The 24308-nt window shown below is 36.8% G+C and overlaps 1 protein-coding gene across 1 annotated transcript; it reads left to right on the top strand.

Moving 5' to 3' along the window:
- The first annotated feature begins 3390 nt into the window (after positions 1–3390).
- Positions 3391–24287, top strand: mccc2 (methylcrotonyl-CoA carboxylase subunit 2). Its single transcript, XM_015045979.1, has 17 exons — positions 3391–3623; positions 4873–4939; positions 5534–5618; positions 5782–5883; positions 6032–6159; positions 6349–6461; positions 7537–7650; positions 9428–9492; positions 9747–9846; positions 9938–10033; positions 11031–11103; positions 11209–11285; positions 12991–13057; positions 13148–13304; positions 15871–15985; positions 22907–22992; positions 23908–24287. Exons 1-17 carry the CDS (start codon positions 3492–3494, stop codon positions 24023–24025), a joined length of 1695 nt encoding a protein of 564 aa, XP_014901465.1. The 5' UTR covers positions 3391–3491; the 3' UTR covers positions 24026–24287.
- Positions 24288–24308: the final 21 nt, after the last annotated feature.

Raw genomic sequence — 24308 nt, 5'->3', positions numbered from 1 at the left:
TTAAGGAAACTTGGCAACAATAAAACACTCATAAAGACAAGTGAGGGAGACTGGAAATATCAAATTCTATAAACGTCAGTGATCATTTGAGACAAGTTATGATTTGAAAAATAGTTTGGAAGCTAAAATGATTTTCACTTTTCATTGATGTTTCCTGCAGAACAGTTGCATCACCAAAAGTCATTACCAGGCAGAAAGACTTAAACGAGGCCCTTCCTACCAGTTAACCCTGCTATGCATGCAAAATCTTTACCACCACCAACCATCATTCCACCAGCGAGAAGCAGGAAAGAAGGTCCAAGCAAGTCACACTGAATCACTTTCTACTTTAATGTAACTTGAATGTTTCAATTATGTGTATCAGTTATTGTGCCTCTTATGATGTAATTTACTCAAATGCACACAGCAGAGCAGAAAAAATAGTTGGTTTTTTTCATGGGTGCACTTTTTAAAAACCTTAAATTTTTAAAAATCCTGTGAGGTATACATATTATACATATGTGTTTTGGGGTTTTTTTATGATTCGCACAAAACCTGTAAAGAACCAGACACAAAACCAATCAGGGTTTATGACTTCCTTTGCAAAGGGAGAGATCCACAACCTCTAATCCGCTCAGGATCAAAGATTGGTGAGCTCTACTCTCCTCTGCTTGGGAACTGGCTTTTATTATGATGACCTTTTTCAGTAGAACAATGCTGAGATAACAAAACAGATGGACCCCGTCTGTTTTGTTATAATGTAGGAAATTACATTATAGATAACTGGTCAGAGTCAGTTAGGTAACTGAACACATGTAGATAAAACACTCAAATAAAATGATAAAACAATGATTAGTTTAACCCAACAATGTGTGTTATTGACAATGTACATTTAAAAATAAAAACAAACAAACAAAACATTAGATACTATATTTAATATAGATACTTTAACTGATAATCTGAAATTAGTCAACAAGAGTCAGAATTTCAAAAAATCCAAAATCTTCTCTGAAGCCACAGTTTTTAATGGATTATATACTTAGCCTGTCAGTCAGTGCAAACTGATTTTATTCATTTATTTTTTTATGTAAAGTTTTGTTTTGCATGCTTTTAATCTTCAGTATGTTAACATCTATGACAGACTGACAGTAATTAACCTCCATTCCTAACCCCTCTCAAAATCTACATTAAATTGTGTTATCTTTTAATAATCTTTTTGCCTTGAGCTAGCACTATATCAGTGCCTGTAAAATAATGAGAAAAAAAATGTACCTTTTGTATATAAACATACAAAAGACTTACCAACACTCCTGCATAGGGATCTGACACTTGTGACCAAACAGTTTATATGCATTTTGTGATGAAAGGTATACTCTCTTCTCTTTGTACTTTTCAGTCATTTCCTTGCACCTCTGAGTTATTAAAGTATTTAATATATCCATTTTTATCGGAATAGAGAGGCTTTTTGTAAAGCCACATCTATTCAGTCACTTCACGGCCACTGCTGTGGAGGGTTTAGAGGTCATAAAAAAATACAGAGAGCTGGATGAGTGAGAGGGTGTAAGTTCGCACACGAAGTGGAGGATTTGATATTCCCTAAGAAAACAGGAGCAGCCATTTGAGTGGAGGTCACGGACATTTCTATGCATGCCAGTGGAATAGGTGGGAGTGTTGGAGGAGAGAAGCCTCTTAAAACCAAATGAACTAAAAGCTCTTGGTTTGAATGCTCTTCAGCCTGCACTCTGCCGAATGTACTTCAGCTCAAATAAAGCACTCAGGTCAGAAGAGATGAGGTTTTTTTTTTTTTTTCCAAGCTTTTAGGATAACTCTGATTCCCACTTAAATCCAACTTTAGTTCCCATTTTTTGAGAAAGAAAATTGCCTTTTTGTGTGAACTGAGAGCTGCTGAGGCATGAAATAAAATTGTAAAATGTTTAAAATTTCAGAGATCCAAAGGGAGATTATGCAATTAGTGTAACGTGAACAAAACATGATTTAAGCCTGCCTTAACCTATCTGTTACACCAGATAGACAGTAGACCATATTTTTCAATTAAGAACAATTAAATATGCATTTAAAGTTCAGGATGCTTCAGCTTCTTTCCCATTCTCTTAAAGCATAAAATTCTGTCCTATACCACAGATTAAAATTAAAAAAAAATTGTGCTGCCATAAAGAAGACAATAAAGTAAATACCCTTACTTCCAAGAAAAACAACAATGTCTTTGTTGCTTCAAATGTCATGAAAATGAGTTACAGTATTAAATGCCACAACAAACCTTTCCAAACTCCAAATTATCATACTAAGGTCCACTTTATCACATTATGAATTATGATTCATTATCACAGATCAAGGCTATTAGAACTGTTGCCTTGCAGCTAGAAGGTCCAGGGTTTACATGTTCTCCCCATGCATGTGTGGACTCTCTCCATGTTATTTGGGTTGCTTCCACATTTCAAAAAGTCCTACAACTTGTGAGATACAAATGTATTCTTTGTTTTTTGTTGTGCTCTGTGATGGACTGCTGATCTGTGCAAGGTATATCCTGCCTTCTTTGCCAAAAGACTTTTGAAGACCGGCATAAGCACCTCTGTGACCCTCTGAGGATTAGTGGGTATAGACCAGGGGTTCTCAGATCCAGGCCTTGCAGTCCGGTGTCATGCAGTTTTTAGACATGTTCCTGTTCCAACATACTTGAATCAAATGGCTGAATTAGTAACTAGAGTTATGCTAATGGCTTTGTTATTTGATTCAGGTGTGTTAAAGCAGAGACACATCTAAAAGTTGGAGGATACTTGACACCAGACTACTGGTATAGACAATAGATGTATAGAGAGTTAAAAATCAGTTCAGTTGAAGTACACTTTTTATCCCACATGGTGGAAGCCTTGATCCGTGATTCTCTGAGTATTATTCTCCACAACAGTCCAAGAGCGTCAAGCCACATTCCTCTCCAGTGAACAGTTCAATAAATTAAGCCAGAACGTCTTCAGTTCCATACTTCATTCATCCCAAAGATAAATCTGATGTAGTTACTTACATAAGTTTCTTCAAAGATACAAAAAAGACATAAAAAGGTGTAGACTGGAAGAATCCCTTAATAGCTTTCGTTTTTCTTCGCAATGAATCTAAGTGTGTCCCTGATCATTTTATAACGTATTTTTCTTTGATATTCATTTCTAGACATGAGTGTCTCTATAAACTGGATATTCTTTAACCTTTAGCATCATGTGCACTTTTAGGGAGGAAATAAATAAATATTTAATTTTCAGTCGTTTTTTTTTTTTTACATAAAAATATTTGGTATGGTAGCTACTAAATATAATTTAGTAGCTACCATACCAATTATTTTTAACAAAATAAAAACTTGAATAAATGTGTTTTATTGTCAGCAGGTGGCGACGTAGAACGTTCCGTCCTACAACATCAACCACAGAAGAAGATTTTCTCCACTACAGCTAGCAAGCTAGCAGCTGCAAAGTTAACATTTTGCCCCTTTGTGAGTTTTTAAAATGCTTTTACACTCCGTGAGGCCATGGTTGCTTCGATGCAGGGTATTACCGCTGCCTTGTACACGGACTTACTACGCTGACAGAGTCGCTCGGCTCGGCTCTCAACCTGATAAACATTCCTCTGAATATCAGGTAGGTTAGCCTGTTGCTAAAGCCTGCTAGCTTAACTGGAGAAATAACGTTATGTTTGAGTTAAACCAGATGAGGATGAAACTCAGACTGGACAGATAGCAATAGTGTTTGCTAACACGCATAACTACCAAAACTGTATTCTATATGGTTCATAATATATAACAGAAACTGAATGGTATATGTCAGAAACCCTAAAAGCTATGTTTAAGAACATTATTGTTACTAAAACAATTCCCCAAATTGAAAAGGACTCAAATTTACATGAACTATATACTTTATATTTAATGTTTCGCAGAAACTTAAGCAAAATGTGTTTTTATTATTTAAGAAGAGTGTGCTGAATCCATCTGTAAACGTTGTTGAGGTTGCAGTTTAAATACCCGTATTAATTTCTTAAATTTACAATCGCAGTATTTCATCTGACATTGAGCTTGGTGTAGAGGTACAACACTGACACTAGATGTCACCAAAAGACACTTTTTCTTACTGAAGTATTACTCGAGATGTACCAGAAAAAATTAGTTTATCTTTTATTTTCATTTTATTCTTGAATCTACATCCTTGTTATTTCAGTTTTCTTGGGAAAAAAAGTGCAGATGTGTACACCTCTTAAAAACAACTCCAAATTCATATTGTGGAATAACATTATTCAATATTTTCATTTGCAAAAATATGGATGCCTAGTAGTTGAATATCGTTGATGTTTGCACTTTTTGGGCAAATTTTCTTCAATAACCAAGAGTGTAAGTAACCTCTCAATCATGACCTCTTATTGCTCCACAATGGCACTGCAAGAGTCCTTACAAAAACAAGAGACCAGCATTTCAGTCTGGCTCTTAGGTTCTTGTTACTCAAAGAAAAGTTTAAAATCTCAGTAATGGTTTACAAAGCACTAACAAGTAAAAGCCCAGCCTACGCCTCTGATCTTCTTCAATTCTATAAACCACTAAGACCTTTAATATCGTCTGAATCAAACCTACTAACCATTCAAAGAGTCAGAAGAAAACAGGCCGAATATGAAATAAGCTCCCTGTTCACTGCAGGAATGCTCCCACCCTGAGCTCTTTTAAAACAAGGTTAAAACACTTTTTATTTGCTGATTTTCTTTTGCCTACTTATTTATTTTCAAATCTATCTAACCTTAATCTGTTTGGATGTACGCTGTTCTTAACTACTACGGATAAGCACTTTGAGTTTCCTTTGGCTGAAAATGCTATATAAATATGATTACCTTGCCTTGCGTTCACAGGAAAATTATGAGCGAATGAAAGTTTTGGTAGATCAACTGAGGGACCGGACAGAGAAAATCAAGTTGGGTGAGTACCAGGAAGAGAACACACTGTGGTGAAACTTAGGCCTTCAGATGTACTGTGTTTGTGCATGGCTTTTGTTTCACACAAAAAGCCATGCACAGGAGCAAGAAAGTTTGGAATCACTTGCAAATTTCCTTTTTAATAAAAGAAAGAAGAAAACTTTTCAAGCATCTTGTTTTTTATATATTTTGTTTTGTTGTTTGAAATAAATATTCATTTATTCATATAAAATCAAGAATTGTCGATGACCATCATTTCCATTAAAATGTTATATTTTAATAGTCATAACTCACTAACACTGATCTTTCCCTGACCTGGTCTCTTGCTATATTTTCTATTCAGACTAATTTAATGTATGTTTCCTAGGAAACAGGAACATTTTCATCTGATCCCAAACCTTTTGTGCAGAACTGCGTTTAGTCTTCTACTAAAACCGCTTTGAGTTTAATAATAAGTTACATTTTGTATTGGGTACAAAAAAATAGCAACCTTAATCGACTTTTTTTTATTTCATTTGTTTCACTTTTATATTACAATAAAAAGACACTTAAAAACCTACAAAGTGTTGATTAATCTGATATGTTGTTATTACTAAAGGTGGAGGAGAAAAAGCTAGAAAACTTCACACATCTCGAGGGAAGCTGTTGCCAAGAGAGCGCATAGATAGACTACTGGATCCAGGGTATTATCATCTGCCTACTAGTTCAATTTAAAATTGTTGGCTCACATGTAATTTGCGCAAAGTTAACCATTTCATTCTGTTGTGTTGGTTTCATTTTCTCATCTACACTTAAAAATCAGCTATGTTCTTCAGTGTTCAGCATCTGTTTCTTGTTTTTTTGCAGGACTCCTTTTTTGGAATTTTCCCAGTTTGCAGGATATGAGTTGTATGGAAAAGAGGATGTTCCTGCCGGGGGGATGATTACTGGGATAGGACGGGTCTCAGGGTGAGTGCTGAAGCGTTTACGTAGATATTTTCCTTAATAAAAATAATGAACACAATAATTTGTTGACTGTTTAATGAAATAAGAAAAGCCCCAAGACATTGTGCAGTTTCCAAATTATTGATTTAACCAGCTTTTGTTTTTTTCCTAGGGTGGAATGTGTTGTTGTTGCAAATGATGCCACCGTAAAAGGGGGAACATACTACCCAATAACAGTGAAAAAACACCTTCGTGCACAAGAAATTGCTCAGCAGAACCATTTGCCATGCATTTATTTGGGTACGTTTTCTTGATTTCAGTCAAACACTTTTTTTTTTCACTATTTAGTTAAGAATTGTATGTTGTATTCTGAAAATAATTGAGCTGGTGGTGGTGACTAACAAGAGGTGCACATACTTGTGCAGTTTTTTCCAAAATTTGATAGATGATCTAAATATTCAGATATTTATTGTTTGAATTCGCCCTCAGTGGATTCTGGAGGAGCCAATCTTCCCAGACAGGCCGATGTCTTTCCAGACCGCGATCACTTTGGACGCATTTTCTACAACCAGGCCAGGCTGTCTTCAGAAGGAATTGCACAGGTGAGGTTTTAAATATTGGATTTGACAAGCTAAAAATTAACAATGTTGAAATCACTCTTCTCTCTTTGTTTACCTTATTTGCATAGCCTGTTGGAAACCTACTCATTATGTTGCCATTTATGATAGTTTACAGTCTGCTGCAAGTCTTTGTATCTGCGTCTAGAGCACAGATGGATAAATTATGACTTTTCTTTTTGTTGTTCTAAAGGAAACATGATTTTTCTTGCAATACAGTTTTGAAGTAACAACATATATGTATGTAAAAACAGAGGAACAAACAAGGCAGCATGTTTTTTTTTCCAAAACAGCAGGACTAAGCTCAGCAATAGCTTTTCAGTTATTGAATTCAGCTCTTTTCACCGAATCCATTAAAGAGAACCATTGAATGTTTGAGTCACCGTTCTGAATGGTCACTCATCAACAGTGTCTACAACCATTTCAGGTTTCACTTTTCATTCTGGGAGTTTTGTTTTTCATCCCCTAATAATACTTTCAAGACTCTTTTTTTTCTGTCACGTAAGTTTCAAATATGTTCTCAAGATTTTTTTCATGCTCTTAGTTAGAAATGGTTTTTATAAAAGAAATATATTTTTTAGATTTGCATAGTAAGGCAGTGATTTTGCTTTCTTCGCTGGCTTCTTATAAATCTTTTCAAAGGAGAAAAATGTGGAGGAACAATAAGGTTAATGACAGTTACACATCATCAGCTTTTCTTTCTTGTTTATGTTTTTTGCCTGCTGAAAGTTAAAAAGTGTGTGAAAAATTATGCGCATTTGGGAATTATGCACTTTTGGAAGACTAAAAGTTTGATGTAAAAAGTTGAGCCAAAAGCTGTGAAATCTGAATTTTTTTTTGGAAGACATTACTTTTAAGTAATGTGTTGTGGATCATTTTTGTGATGTATCACATTTTAATAACGCACCAGTAAGTGAAACTTTCATAGAGAAAAATAATGCCCGAGTCGACAGTTTTTCAATGGGGGTATTTTTTTTTTATTGTACTTCAAACTTGCTGGAAGGGATGTTTCTGTATTAGAAATGCTTCGGTGAAGATTTAACTTCCTATTTCTTTTTAGATTGCTGTTGTGATGGGCTCGTGCACGGCTGGAGGAGCATATGTTCCAGCAATGGCAGACGAGAGCATCATTGTGCGAAAGCAAGGAACAATTTTTCTCGGAGGACCTCCTCTGGTTGGAAAATTTTTCATTTCCTTTCCGTTTTGCAAACATGAGATGAACTATGTGAATTGTTGCATCCTCTCATTGCATTACATTTGATTTTGTAATTCCCACACCAGCTGGACAGAACGATTGAGCAGCTTTTGCATTTGCAAAACTGGAACTAGTGAGAGTTTGCGCAATTGGTTTAATTTACCAGAAAAAATTATTTGTGCAGCAAAAACCTTCTGCATAGCATTGCTGGTTGGCATCTTTTAGTGAATTATATTGCATGTATTTATGATAAAGATTCCCATAACAAATTTATTTATATTACACCATTCATACATAAACTTTACTTCACCACATTTCTTGGGCTTTAGCATCTCAGGCACCAGAAATATACATTAGGTGGTCCTATTAAGTGCAGTTAGTCTATTCAATTGGACAAATGTATTATTAATATACAGAATGTGACTGCATGACATTTGAAATGAAATCTCCTTTAAATTATTGCTTCCAAGAGATCCAGTGACATTGCTGCTCTGGACTTACTGGTACAAATTTATACATATTCTGTACAAAATGTCCCATTTTAGCAGACTGATATGAAATGAGCAATATGCCAAAGGCAGGCAATGGTGAAGGAGAGAAATGTCCAGCAACCAAAAAATTCTGTTATAAATGAATAAGAGGCATCGTCATTGGAGAGTTGTTGAACTGACTTATAAAGCAAAAATCATTGGAGATAGCAAAGTTGGGAACCCATTTCTTTTTTCCAGAATATAGAGAAGTAGAGGGCATGTTGAAGTTGATAAAACAGCATAAAGGTACACTCTACTGCATTCATCTAAGTTTAACAAAGACTTTTAAGTGAAACCTTTAAGAAGATGTCCTTTCTTATCTGTGCCTGTGCCCTTAAAGCATCCCAAATGTTTTCCAGTCTGATAGTGCGGTGTTGTCGTGCAGTTATGGAAAAATGACACTTCATCCGTTAAGACCTGAAGCACGCTGTGAGGAAATTGTTTTTCATTTCTCTCTGTAACTTTAACACCTGCTGTGTTATAGGAGTCATAATGAATGCAGCGTTGTGCAAGTTGCCCATATATGCTGCATCTGTTGGGCATGCCTCTGCAAGCGTGACCTTGACACTGTTTGCTTTTTGAGTTAAAAAACTGAATGGAGCAAATAAATGCTGCTATTACGCTCTGGGGTAGTTCAAACCTTTATACCACAACTTCCTACTGGCTTATTCACTTTGTACCCGTCAGTCTAGTTTTCTGGGGAGTGAAGTGTTGTCTTGGTAATGAGATAACACCAAAGTCCTAAAACTTAGATATAATTGAATATTATTTGTTGATTGCTTTTTATATTAAACCATTAATTTCCATTAATTGTTTTTCTGATCTGCATTTGATTCAGTTGAATCTTATAAGATGTGACGGATTATTATCCAAAATAACTCTGAGTAACCTCTTGTGAATGGATATTATACATTAGAGTTGCCTAACCACATTTTCTTGGGGACTATTTGTAGATTATGCACAATTACTGTAAGTAATTTTACTTAAATGGACAATATGGATAAAAGATCCTGTCCCAAAATACTGAACAAGTACGAAATGGTGATGGCAGAGAGGATAACTAGCATATGTGCAAATTATAAAAAAAAAAAACTCTAAAAGAGGATCCAAAGTGTTTTTGATAACTTAAAATCTCTTAATTTACAAAATTAGCATATCTGCTGCATTAAAGGATGGAAAGCATTTCTGTGATTGTTTAATTTTCTGAACACTTCCTTCTTTTTTAGGTGAAAGCTGCCACTGGGGAAGAAGTATCTGCAGAAGATCTTGGTGGTGCTGATCTGCACTGCAAGTATGACTGCAGCATTTACAGTTACATTGGTTAAAATTGTTTTAGCCACTGCACATATTCCAGAGATGCAATTTCTAATTTCAGCTTAGTGTTAGTGTTCTGTTCCCTGATTGAAATTATTTGATAGCAAAAACAAATCGGATTGCATCGACGGCGGTATATTTCACCTGCTCTCGTCTTCATGATCATTTCTTAACTACTGATTTATATTCTATATTGGCTCCATTGTGATTGATTTGCTTCCAATTTCACAGAAAATCTGGCGTGACAGACCACTACGCTTTAGATGATAACCACGCACTCCATTTAGCTCGGAAGACGGTCCGAAGTCTCAACTACAGGAAGAACATTGAGGTCAATCCAATGATTAGTCTAATTGCTAATTACGGCCACCTAATTGTGCCTGAACTGCCTGTTACATCTGTGTCTACTTTATTTTTTTCAGGTTACTGTAGAACCCACCGAAGCCCCCCTTTTTCCCTCAGATGAGCTTTATGGGATAGTTGGAGATAACTTGAAACGCAACTTTGATGTCAGAGAGGTAATTGCCCAGCTACTTGCCAAACCTAATCAAGGGGGGTAAGCTTAATGTTTCAGACTGCACTTTAGAAAAGATAATCTTTGATGTGATGATTTATCTTTCAGGCGTTTGACTGTGTGATAGGTTTTCTTTGTTTTTGAGCTCTTACATGGGAATACATAATGAAGTAAAAATCATTCCTGAGCTCCTCTCTGAATGCTAATTAGATATTACTTAAGTCTGAATAGATTTCAATTTAATTAAAGGGAAGGAATAAAACAAATTATAACCACCACACACTGGTATGTATTTAAACTTAAGTAGGGCTGCAATTAACGATTATTTTAGAAATTAATTATTCTATTCTATTTATTCTGACAATTAGTATGATGAAAAAAACTTGGCACATTCTGTAGATTTCTTGTTTAACAACTTAAGCCTTTTTATACAATGTTGGAATACATTTAAATATAATTTTTTCCTTTTCCTTTTTTTTTTTTTACAGAACTTGAACTGAGTAAGGAGTTCTGGGTAGAACATATTTACAGACAAAGAAGGTTTTACTTTTTTTTACATGGTTTTACATGGCTTTAAAGGCTCAGAGTGAACAGTGTTGAGATGTCATGTTCAGGTGGTTTTCAGTTGATTATAGCTGCTTGGTATCAGTCACACTGTTTTCCTTCTCTAGCTTCTCCTGAGGCTCTGATACTTGATGTAGACTCAGGAGCAGAAATTATTGTTAACTCAAGCAATGCCACAACGTCTGTGGTGTAGAGCAGCATTGGCGGTCTGTTTAGGTATCGGGAACAACCAGCTGCTCCTTTTTATTTACAGGGCTCTTGTTTTTTATCAGGAACAGGCAGCCCAACACAGCATGCAGCCAAATCACTTTCATAAAGCAGGTTACGTAAAATTTGTGACATTATTGCCCAATGCAGCTCGGTGTTCTGCCTCAGGGCCTTGTTTTCTGACATTTCGTTACACACCTCTATGAGCTGATACATTCATTCGTTTGCAGGTTATTGCCAGAATTGTGGACGGCAGTAAATTTGATGAGTTCAAGGCATTTTATGGAGACACGCTTGTTACAGGTATACAGGCTGGTATTGTTTTCAATTTCTACAGTACAGGGTTTTTTTTTTTGTTTGTTTTGCCGTCAGCCTCACCTTTCAATATCTAATTTGTGCCTTTTGTAGGCTTCTCAAGAATCTTTGGATACCCTGTTGGAATCATTGGCAACAATGGAGTCTTGTTTTCAGAGTCTGCAAAAAAGGTACTTGTCCTTTGGAACTAAAAAAATAATATGAGTGTCACCCTGAAGAAAGAGCAATATAACATTCATGCATCCTGAAAATGTCAAGGACTTAAAACACAATCAAGTGGTTCAGGCTGACCTCGCAGATTCGCTGCTCACAAAGAATGCCAGTATATTTCTCTTGTATTTCAGAAGCTTTGGCATTCATAAGTGCTTTGCATTGACCCTTCACTGTCGAGCTGCAGAGTTTCGCTCATAAAGTAACCTTTTAAATTCCACTTGTCTTCCAATAAGTCCTCTAAAAAGGCTATTATAATAGCATTAGAGTTTGAAACCACAGGACAATCATAATTGTCATTTTGCATGATTCAGTTAACTTGCAAGCCAATTTGCTTTGAGCAGAGCTGAACTTCATGGCAGGATTAAAAAAAGATGAGTCAAATCTGTTATAATACTCCAATGTGTTTTTTTTTTCAAACAGGCTTTACATTAGATTACAGGCTTTACTTGGGGAAAAAAAGATTTTCTTGATTCTATTTCTTTCTCTCGGGTCTCCTCGAGACAGGCTGTCTCATCAGAGTAATTACTGTCAAAAAAGGGCCGGCAGTGGTTCGTGTGGAGAAGGCATACTTGGAGAGCATATTCAACAAAAATCAATACATCACCTGGTTTTCAAGATTCATTTATGAGACACGCTGTCATTGCTTTAAACAGGCCTGGGCTTCAATTATACAAGGTGCTGGGTGATTGAAAAGCATATCTGTCAGGTATTTGTGCAGAGAAAGAGAAGAAAGGTCGATAGAAAGATGATCTTAGGCAAAGACTTACCACATAACTGCTTCTAATTGCCTGCTTTTTATTCCTTTCAACAAGTTGTTTGCGATTTTTAATGCAGGGAAATCTCTCTCACCAAATTAAGTCCTTAAAAGCATTTCCCCAAATAAAGCATTAGTGCTTAAAATTATAGCAGTGCAGCCTATATTTAGTTTGGCTCCTAAGGAGCTTCTAATTCTTCTGTTTTGATTTAAGCCTTTAATTCTTGATTTGAACCGACTGAATACTAGTAAATTCTGAACAAAAACACTTCCTCATTAGTGCAGCTTTTTTCAGTTTGAGCTATTTATATGTCAAATATAGAAGAATATTAACTTAAAAGTGATGCTAGTAGCTCAGTTTTCAGGGAACTTTCTGGTTTATTTTTGTGCGATTTCAAGCAAACTACTAAGTAAATGCAAGATGCACCACCTTTGTGTCCATCCATCTGTCTGGTTAACCCATCCCCCAATTAGTCCACCTATTTATTCATCTCTCCATCCCTCCATTCATCATCTATACATCCATCTATATGTAATAATTGTTAAAAATGATAAGTAGGGGGAGAGAAGAGACTTTTTCAGTCTGGAAATGTCTGAAATTGTGACTAGAAAGATGCGTCTTAATCTTTAATAAAGTTGGTTGTGATGCAGACTCGTCAGTTTTAGAAGGGCTATTGTTCAGATAATACCTGAAAATAATTTTTTGTGTACCCATCAATCCTTGGACTTTATTTATCACTTGAGACGTACCGGTATATTTGATGCAGCATCTTATTTGAAACCTTTGTACTTATTTGTCCCTTGAGATGCCAAGACTTTTATCTTAATGTAATGAAGATGCATAGCTGAGATTTTACCTCTTGGCAGCTCTACTGTTAGTAATAACTAAAAAATTGATTTCTATTCAGGGAACCCATTTCATCGAATTATGCTGCCAAAGAAACATTCCTCTGATCTTCCTTCAAAACATAACAGGTTGGTGCAAATTTTTCCTTCTCTTTTGGAATATCGATGTGCTGTTTTGCAGTGGTGAACCATTCTTCTTTTTTTCCCCTTTGTCCTAAGGGTTCATGGTGGGAAGAGAGTATGAAGCAGGAGGTATTGCCAAAGATGGAGCTAAGATGGTCACTGCTGTTGCCTGTGCCAATGTGCCAAAGATGACGGTTATCATCGGAGGCTCCTACGGTGCAGGCAATTACGGCATGTGTGGAAGAGCGTACAGGTACGAAGGAGTCTCTTGCTGTTGGCGATTTGATACAGTAGCAAAAAACGTAAAAAATGTTCCCTTTCTTGTACTGGTTTCATATTCACAATGCCTCATTTACATATAAGTGGAAATGTTCCTTTCTTGTGAACAAAGACCTTCTTCTTAGAATCACTTAAAGGCCAAAGACATTTTCAGTCATCTAAGTTTTCGCCACAGTTTGCTTTATTATTTTCTGTATTTGAGAATATGTTAATGTTTTCTTATTTATTCATTTATTTTCTGTTAATGTACCTAAGCTGTTAATTATTTCATCTTAGAAAACCTTCAAGAAAAAAGTAAGATAACTGGAGAATATAGTAATATAATTTCATATCTGATAAGTAGGTTTTTCTACAAATCATAAGTTTATCAACAATCATTGACATTCTACATACACAGTGGGCTTTATGTAACATTTTTACCTTCATAAAGATGCATTGTTTTTGAAGTGTTGACCTTCAAGTACAATTCTTGGACGATTGAGATTTTTTAAAATATATATTTTTTAGAATCAATACAAAAGATTAATGAAGATCAGAAACAAAAAGGTAATGCAAAATCTATTTATTTTTTAGTAAACTCAATAATAGATCAAAACTAAATCTTGAAGGCAATAGTCATATAAAAAGAAAAGTTTTATGAATCAGAAACCAAAATCAAATAAAATTTTATAAATCTATTAAAATGAAGTACACAAACTGAAGAAAACTTGTTCCTTGTTACCAAGAGGACCACAAACATCACATGAAGAAAATGAGCCATGAAGCAGCTCTTCCAACTCAACCTGACAGGTCTCACACTGCTAAATGTTCATGGATCCACTTCCAGCTTTTTGCTCTGCCCAAGCATCTTCAGCTAACAAAACAGAGCCACAAACAAACCAACATCACTCAGGGCTTGGTGGAGAGTAAGTTGGTGTTAAACAGGGTTTCACCAATATTTTACTACAAAGGCAAAACAACAGCATGATTGAACTGCTGACATGTACATGATGTACATTCTTATATTGCTCCGCTTTAACTTTCTAAAGATCACTGAAACTGAGAATAATTCATTATGACACTTTTTCACTCGGTAACATTGTCCACTGCCAAGACTGTTGGTGTTATTTCAGTCTAATTGCACAAGATGCTGAAATTTCAATTAACTAATGACTGCACATCAGTGCAGGATGATTTGATTTGACACCAGCTGATTTCTGATGTCAGGTTGGTAGGATGAGAACAGCGTACTCTAAACTAGAGTAAACAGGCTGTTTTTGTTGCTAAATACTTATTTTCAGAAACCCTTTTGCACCATCGTTCCACCTTATCAGCTCAGAAAATATGTTTCCATTAAGCCACCACCGTTTCCCATTTGGTACTTCACACCGACCAGAGGCAGCTCAGTGCAGCATGGGTTGGTGCCTCCTCACAGCAGTCTGTTGTCATGGAAATTAACTCCGACACAACTCTAGAACTCAAGTCTTTTGGTTTTGAAAATGTAGTGGCACTGTAAAACACTCGTCTAATGCCTCACAGTAGCAGCGTAAAAAATTTAACAAGGGAGAAACCACTCTAGCTGTAATTACTGTGGCAGCCAGCAGCTGTTTCCAGCTTCTGAATGACAGAACAGACTAAAACCGGCCTAACATGTCCTCAAAGACATTTCCTTTCAATCTGAAATTGTTATGACATTTTTATACATTTTTACTGCAACATAATGTTGGATTTAGGATGCTGATTTCACAACACCAGTTGTTTTTTTAGGAGTTAAAAAAAAACAAAAACAACTTCTTGGGAATTAAATACTATTTTAATCTGAAATGCAGAAAATACACTTAATGCAATGTTTTAAGACAAGGCATTTAAAATATCAGCTGTTTGTTAGACTTGTATTTCATGCAATCTAGTTTTTGTTTTTATCATTTAGTATATGTCCAAAACATATCAACATTCTCTACTTTTAATATTAACGAGGTCTTTTAATTCTCCTTTAAATGGAGTTATATAAGCACCATTTATTTATGCTCTCTAAGCCAATATTTAGCTTAATGTTTGTTGTTTAATGCAGCAAAAAATAATTTAGAAAGGCATTGAGATGTTCTAGTAAAGCCATCAAGATACTGCAAACAAGTTGTTTCTGTGGGGGGTCTGTGCATGGAATGAAGTATTATTTTTTTTATCAAAGTAATTGCTATGTAGCTGTTGTGGATGAAGTTAAGTTTTGTTTTCATTACAAATTACATTTTTTTTGGTGACATTTAGCAGCATTAACCACAGTGCTAATCACAAACACCATCAGCTTTCAAGTGTTTCATTCAGGAAAACTGGACAGACTGTGATCTTGCAGATTAGCAACTAGTTATATACACCATTCAACAACAATTAGAAAGTGTAGCTAAGGGTAACCTATTTTTTGTTATCCTATTGAAACATATGCGAAATATGTTTCGCATATTTGTAAATAAACAATTTTCAGTTTTTGTTAGGTGATGACTCAGAGTGTTATTTTACTAAAAAGACCCCAATTACATTTATATATATATATTTTTTCCTCACAGCCCCCGATTCCTCTACATGTGGCCCAATTCAAGAATCTCTGTGATGGGGGGTGAGCAGGCGGCGACAGTCCTGGCCACCATCACTAAAGATCAGAGGACACGTGAAGGAAAGGAGGTAATACCTTGACATAAATCTGCCCTTTTCTGGGCAGCCATAAATTGCCTGTGGTTGATTTGCTGCCAAAAGAATAAACATTATGAAAGGCACATTTCTTCCAGTGATGGTAAATCACACCAGAATAAAATTATATCAGCGTTAAGTGAAACTGTGATCCCTTATCCAGAACAGTGCAGACATTAAGTGGCTGTAATTAAATTGTCTCAGGTTTGCTGTTATAGGTGTATTAACAGTGCATTAATTGCTTCACAATGACACATCTGTGCCGTGGAAACTGGCAATTTAATGATGTGTAAGCCATCTGAACGAAAAAAAACAAAAAACTGTAGAGTGTATTTTGTGAAGTTCTTTTATAGCTCTGACTTTTAGTTGAACCTGAGTGAAGAACAAATGCATGTCAGAAGTTTTGCTGAAACTGACTAAACTCACTAAAATATTCATATACTTTGAATCTGTCTGCATTTTGTCACGTTACAAGAAACTTTAGTAAGAGAGTGTATTATAAGTATTATCCTGGCAACCTGCTAGGCTTTACTTCCCCCAACCCCACCAGGCTAAGCTTTGCTTATTTTTATTTTTAGAAAAATAATAATGATACACAATATCAACATAATAAATAAATTAAAACAAATCGTTTAACTTTATAAAATTACTATTAAATAAGCTGGACTGCAAGCGTCTCTGTTGTGTTGAGCGTTTCACTGGCAGAGCAGTTATTCCTTAAAGATGGTTTGTAGTTGATGCATTTAAACGGCCACAAAGCCAGGAGCAAGGACCAATCACACTGCTGCTGGTGCCTCTGCTCCAGTTTTTCACAAATAACTGCTGTCTCAGTCTTACTTGACGTCAAGTTATATAGTCCATGACCGATAGAGCGATTAATAAAATGTCACATTTAACGTCATATATTAGCGCAAATATAGTAAAAATGCCTTATAAATGTTTATAAATTAGCACCACAAAATATGTGATGTTGATTGTAGAAAACCACAAAAACTATCACAAAATCCTGGATGGACTGATTAGTGTGAAAAGATGTTCAATATTATGTTATTTTAAGAAACACTTATTGAATGCTGAAACTCCTATTTATTGATATTTTAACTATTTAATTGTTTTTATCAATACGTTCTGGCACAACAGGCTCTTTAAGAACATTCAGATTTTTGATCTGGCCTAAAATGGAAATGAGCTTGATGCCCCTGATATATGGAATAAAAACAAATGAATCATGGACTATTTTGAATCTAAACAAGAATAAAGAGTGAGATAGTTGGTGGTAGAATGATGTCCCACCACCAGCGAAGGAAGATTCTGTGAGTCACTGGTGATGAGGTCTGTGATGTCACTGGTGAAGCAGCCTGTGATGTCATCAACTGTATTTCTGTAACACAATTCTGCACATTTTTCATTGCTTGCAATATCACTCAGAAGTACACAAAGCTCTTTCGAATCGATCGCCGATTTTAGTGTTTGTATTAGGAGAAAATGTCTCATCGTACGCCGAGATACCAGAGTGGAGTGATGGGGCCCCATCACTCCATGAGAAGGGGAGTCCAGCAAAACCCCCAAGGCAGGTTCCCTCCCGCACACCCTGAAGGCTGGTTCCCTCCTGCAGACCCGAATGCCTTACACAGGGAAATCCAACAACTGAGCTCCCTTCTGGAAATGGAGAGAGTCAGAAGGTTTGAAGACGACCACAAACTGGCCCACCTGGAGGCAGAACTGGAAGAGACAAAAATCCAGTTAAAAAGGCAGAAAGCTCTCAAAGAACTGTATATCAACAAGAGCAAAGAAACGAGGGAAGTTAAGAGAGTAGAGAAGTTCATTGATCCAGAAGTCCTTAACACTGCTGTTATTGCCTCCAAGGTTCACAATACTGGGAAATACAAGAAGAAGAAAGTCTTGCAACAAAACTTTGAGGAATTAAAGGTGGTCCACCTCCTCAGCCAGGAAGCATTTGAGTCTGAAATACTGGCTGAGAGAGAGAAAAGTAAGGCCCTCCAAGAAGAACTGGACGAACTCCAGACTTCCTTTGAGGAGCTGCGCTCTAAGTATGAAGCAGACGTCGCTCTGGTGAGGCAGGAGGCCGAGACACACAAGTTTTGTGAAGCAAGGCTTAGTGAGGAACAACGGCTCCTGAAGAATCTGAGAGCCAGACAGTATGATGTTTTTCAAGAAATGTCACGAAAGATTGCAGTCCTGCAAGAAAGCGAGAAACTTTTGCTGAAAGAATTGAATTGGATCAAATTTTTATACAATGAACTCATCTGGAAATATGAAAGCGATGTTTCTGGACTGAAACAAGACATGGAAACTTATCGGCAGGAGGTGAGCCAGGAGAGAGAGGCCAACTTAGAAAGAGCGAATGAGAATCTGCAGCTCATCATCAACCTGAGAGCTGAGAAGGAGGAGCTCTTCCAAAAAACGTCGAGACACATCACAATTCTGCAAAAGAGGGAGAAGTTCATGCAAAATGAACTTGATCAGGTTCACGTTTCACACAAGCAGCTAAAAAGTAGGTATGAAACAGAAATTATGGAATTACAGCAGCAGGCTAAAACATATCAGCAGAAGATTAAGGAGCAAACTGCTCTTTCAAACAGAAAAAAGAAAGACGAAGAGCTTATCCGTAAAAGAAACCACTCTGTGCTGCAACAGCAAGTAGAAGATCTTCAGCTGCAGATAAACCAGGAGAGAAAAGCTCATCTGCAGAAAACAAAGGAGAATATGGCGCTTCTCGACGACATCAGAGCTACGGATGCCGTCCTTCATGAAAACATAACAAATGTGATAGAATTCCTGCAAGAGAAGGAAAAGGATGCGCAGGCTGAGTTGGAGAACGTGAAAGGTTTGTACCAAGAACTAAGCTGTCGGTACGAAACTGATGTCACTGCACTCAAACAACGAGCAGAAGACTATCAACAGGAGATAAGTTGTGTTAAAGATGAGTTGGAAAGAACAAAAGATCTATTGCTGCCCGAAACTCTGAGAACTGAGAAGGAAGATCAGAAACTCATCACAGTTTTCCAAGAGAAGGAGGAAGAAGACTCACAGAGCCAAGCCGACCCGGTTAAAGTTTTAAGTCGAGAGGTTTCTTCAGAGAAGGAACTCTCAGGAGAAACCTTATCAGTTTGTTCCAAGGATCCGGAATCCATGGAAGCAATCGAGATCCCTGCAGAAGCCATCCTGGAGGATTTGGGCAATCCATTTACACAAACCATGCAGGATGGGAAAAAGAAAACATCTAAATTTTCATTTTGGAAAAAGGTACGAAACACTCTCCGACTGAAGAAACCAAAAAGAAAAAAGAGTGAAGACAGTCAAGAACAGGTCTAATAATGATTTTGATATTTAGAGAAGGAGAAAACATGCAAGAGGGGAACCGATGACTGGAACCAACCGCATAGAGGTTGTAGGGTCTGTTTACGGGGCGTCATGCGACTCTCCAAGAGGAGGAAGAAGACTCACAGAGTTGTCTGCTGCCAAAACGAAAGTCGCATGGCCCCAAGAGGCCAAAGTTGTTTTTCCCCATTGACAAACTAGAAAATAGACCCAATTGAAAAAAACGTGGGCAGCACGGTGATGCAGAGGGTTAGCGCTGCGTCTTCACAGAGACGATCTGTGTGGAGTTTGCATGTTCTCCCTGTGTTTGCGTGGGTTTTCTCCGGGTGCTCCGGTTGCCTCCCACATCTCCTAAAACATGTAGGTCAGGTCAGTTGGTCACTGTAAATTGCCCCCAAAAAAAGTTTTAGAAACTCCAAACACATGTGCAGTATTATTGTTAAACTTGTAAAATTAATTGAATTAGCCGTACGTTAGCCCTTTTCCCTTCGCTGTTGTGGTGGTAGACGGCTCAGTGCCGCAACGACACACACAGCTCAATTTTTATAGCAACGTATTGATTTAAGATTTAAAATTCTTCTTGTAATTACAATGGTTTCTGTTTATTTTCGCTGATTTAACACGTTTGGACTTATTCAGTCCGGACTGTGAAGAAGCCCAAACTTGTTATATCTGGTTTGTTTAGGTTTTATCAAAAAGAAAAGGAACTCTGTGATCTTTCTTTCTGTTGGTCCTTAGTTAGAATAACGGATTCAGGGCAGCATAACAAACTTAACAAAACAGTGCCATTTAACATGGAAAAAATGTAGAAAAGGGAAAAAAGAAGAACAATCCATGAAAGTATGAAAACAGAGAATTAAATGAGAAATAATTTCTATTACAGGAAGAAATCAATTCTTAGATTAATACGTTGTAATGAATATAAAGTTTTTGTGTTGTTGAGCTTATGAGTTGTCTGCTGCTATAAAAGAGCTTTACACTAAGACTGCAAATTAGGTTTTGTTTAGGTTTAGGATGTCACTAATAGGTTTTGTTTGTCAACTTGGGTTTAATTTCCAGTCCTAGGGAATCTGCTGCATGTCATCCCCTTCTCTCTCCTCCATATTTCCTGTTCAACCACTCCTAAATAACAGCCTAAAAAACTTTATTAGAGCTTAAAAAAATACATTTCACCTCACAAGCTTACCACCATATTGTGCTCATTTTCTCATGTTAAAAAACAATCAAAAAAACAACTTTCTTCCTCTTTCTCTCCCTCTCATTTTCTGTATTTCTTACATAATTAATAGGTTGCTTAATATACATACTTACACACATACATGCACACGCACACACCTACACATCCCCTCCATGGGCTGCCACCTTATTGTGGTGGGAGGGGTTTGAGTGTCCCAGTGATCCTAGGAGTTATGCTGTCGGGGCTTCATGCCTCTGGTACGGCCACCCAATGCAGACAGGTCCTGGGTGAGGAACCAGACCAAGTGCAGCCCAAAGATCCCTAATGATGAATATGACCATTGGAAACAGTGGTTGTACTCGCCCGTAGATGAGGTCCCACCCTGGAGCTAGGCCTGGAGTTGGGGCACGTTGGCGAGCGCCTAGTGGCCGGGCTTTAACCCATGGAGCCCGACCGGACTCAGCCCGAAGAGAGCCTGTGGGTCACCACCTGTGGGTGTGAGATTGAGAAGTTCCAGCTAGAAATAGTCAGACTTACTTCAGTGCATGGCTCTGGTTCTGGAGCCAGATTTCTTGAAAGGGTTTGGATGTTCTCCCACTCTGGAGTTGCCCCTTGTGAGAGGCGCTAGGCAGGAGTGGCCATACTTGTTGCCTCCCATTTTGGTGCCTGTATGTTGGGGCGAACAAGAGGATAGCCTCTCCCTCTACCTACGGGTTTGGATCGGGTTCTGACTGTGCAGCAACACTTTATTTGATGGGTTGTGAATAAGACTGTCATGACACCGTCATAAACATGACATAACACCTGTCATGAACATGAGTAAGTCTTTATGAATATTCATGACTGTTGTCATAAAGTGTCATTCGATAAATCATGACACTTTTAAAACAAAGTTGACTTTATTCAAAATGTCTTTGTCATGACAACTTGTCATTAACCTAGACAAAAATGTCTTTATGACAACTTTACATTACCATTTGTGTTTACGCGCCAAACAGTTCAGATTACTTTAGTCATCCAGCTGCAGCAGCGCGCTAGGTAACATGCAGAGGTGCCAGCAGTATGATTGGTCCGGCTTAAAATGCATAAACAATAAACCCATCTTCCATAAACATACCTTTTAGGAACAAATCTGCTCCGCCAGTGAAGAGCAACAGAGTCGCTTCCAATCCAGCTATTAAAAAAAAGACTCACAAAAAAGGTTTTATTTATTTATTATTATTATTTTCCTTAAAACATAAACAAGAAAGGCTTATCCTGGCGGTGGCGCTATTAAAGTATAGCAGGCCGACAGGCCTATAATACACTGGGGGAAACCCTGAAATGAAGTAGTGTCAATGCCAATTTTTGGTAACACTTTATTTGATGGGTTGTGAATAAGACTGTTATAACACTGTCATAAACATGACATAATACCTGTCATGAACATGAGTAAGCCTTCATGAATATTTATGACTTGTCATAAAGTGTCATTTGGTAAATCATGACACTTTTAATACAAAGTTGACATTCGAAATGTCTTCGTTATGTCAACTTGATATTAACCAAGAAATTATGGTCTGACAAATTTGTTATAAAAGTATTACTGATTGAACTTTAAAAATTATGTAGCTTTATGTTATTAAAAGTAAAGTTTAATCAGTAATACTTTTATAACAAATTTATGTCAGATCATGATTTCTTGGTTAATGTCAAGTTGTCATAACGAAGACATTTTGAATAAGGTCAACTTTGTATTAAGTGTCATAATTTACCAAATAACACTTTATAACAACAGTCATAAATATTCATGACAGGTGTTATGTCATGCTTATGATGGTGTCATAACAGTCTTATTCACAACCAGTCAAATAAAGTGTTGCCCAATTTCTTTTATTGTTAATGGTGTCAGCCAGCCACTATTATGCGCTCTTACCACAGCTAAGACTCACTTATAATCATCAGCAGACATTGAAGGTTATGAAATTCACCTTTGATGGAAATCTCAAATTGCTAAAGACTGGGAATTTGTAAGATGATGGTGCAGCAGAACACCAAATATGTGGAAGGTTTTTATATATATGTATTTTTTACAAAGTTTTTCATCTTTTAAGTTTGGTTGAATGTTTTGTTTGAAAGTTTTTCAGATCTACAGCTTGCCCTCTCATCCTTGAAGCTAAACTAAAAGCAGTGGGAAGCTGTTGCGTATGCTCAGGGTTTTTCATTATTATTTTTTTTTTCTAGAAGAATTGGCTCAGTATTTCCAAGCGGATCAAGACCAGCATTTATGACAAATGAAAGGCTGTGTGCTTTCAGCTTTACATTTCATCTTCACCTTCAATAATTCAGACCAACCTTTAAAATGCCTCCAGCCTGGTCCTTCATTGCCCTGTTCTGTTCTCACAATTTATTCACAGTTCACAGCTGAACAAGAGGCAGCCATGAAGGAACCAATTGTCCGTCGGTTTGAAGAGGAAGGCAGTCCATATTACTCCAGTGCCAGGTGAGATTTGGTCAGGGCACATCACATTTATAAGGCAGGAGTATACTGAAAAAGAACCATGTACTCCACAATGGCTGCATTTATTTCTTTTTGTTTGGAAATTGAAGTATTGAAATAATGTTGGCGAGACAGATGTTGTAGAAGCTCTGATGATATTTGACAGAACTGCCTTGCTTTTCTTTATTTATTTTGAAATGTTTTCAGGACTTGGAATTCTGTTTTATCCTGGACTCAAGCAAGGCAGTCTGTTAATACATGAGAAGTGACGCAAGAATTTGTTTTATTTCCATTAAGCCGCCTGTTGCTTTTTTTTTCCCAATTACTTTTTGTTTAGTCCTGTGGGCATTGATCTGTGTGCATGTGAGACTGGAGCTTATCAAAAGAAGATTTTGTTATTTGAATCAATACATATGTTTTAAAATGGGCAGATTTAATATAACTTTTGAACATGTCTGTTCTTTTAATGTTTTTTTTATGAAGGCGTACAAGCCTTGCCTTTTGTGCTCTTTGTTTTAATCTGAGGCTGCCTGATGCTAACAAAGCCCCAGTAAAAAAAAAACAACAACGCACAAATCAGTTCTCTCTTTTCCAGTAAGCTCTATATGTATAGATCAATAGGATTAAGAACATTTGGTTCAGACTGATTGGTTGGTTTTGGCTCCGCCTGAGGGAAAGCCTGGACTTTGTTGTTCTGTAAGATTCAAGTTTTGGCTATGAATAACTATAATTACTAAAGGCAACTATCTTTAAAACTGGTAATTTAGATAAAAATTAATAGGTGGGGGCATCACTCGATTTTTGAGAAAATTATTTTAAGGAATTAATATCGTATTGAGTTTGACTGAATTAGAAAATCAATAACCGCTGTGCATGTATGAGAACTGGCCAACAATGTAAGATTCTTGAATTTTACAGATTGTGGGATGATGGGATCATTGACCCTGCAGACACTCGTCTGGTTCTGGGACTGAGCCTCAGCGCAGCGCTCAATGCACCAACAAAGAAGACCCACTTTGGAGTGTTCAGGATGTAATGTTCATGTAGTTTCTGATGTAAATAGACATATCTTTGTAGTATAGATTGTAAAGTGTGGGCAACAGATTTCAAGAGGAATCAGACCTTGGAGGAATTAAGGACGTAAGTAGTTCTCATTGTGGATTATTTCCCCAATGAAGTTGTGCCTTAAGTGTTACTGTTCCACTGTACAAACAACTGTTCTTGGAAACATTTTTTCTTGGTTGGATTATGTTTTTATCACTTACTTTAAATGACAATTAAAGAGATGAAAACCTAAAGTTTTAATTGTTTTGACCTCT

Source organism: Poecilia latipinna, unplaced genomic scaffold (genome assembly GCF_001443285.1).
Source record: "Poecilia latipinna isolate Pla-1442-1.1 unplaced genomic scaffold, P_latipinna-1.0 Scaffold758, whole genome shotgun sequence".
Classification (NCBI taxonomy): Eukaryota; Metazoa; Chordata; class Actinopteri; order Cyprinodontiformes; family Poeciliidae; genus Poecilia; species Poecilia latipinna.
Note: the sequence above shows the minus strand (reverse complement) of the source record. Positions and strands in the feature narration are given on the sequence as shown.

Coding starts and splice junctions, on each gene's coding strand:
- mccc2 (XM_015045979.1), top strand. CDS start 3,492: ATGCTTTTACACTCCGTGAGGCCATGGTTGCTTCGATGCAGGGTATTA. Junction 4,940..5,533: donor GACAGAGAAAATCAAGTTGG/GTGAGTACCAGG, acceptor TTATTACTAAAG/GTGGAGGAGAAAAAGCTAGA. Junction 5,619..5,781: donor GATAGACTACTGGATCCAGG/GTATTATCATCT, acceptor GTTTTTTTGCAG/GACTCCTTTTTTGGAATTTT.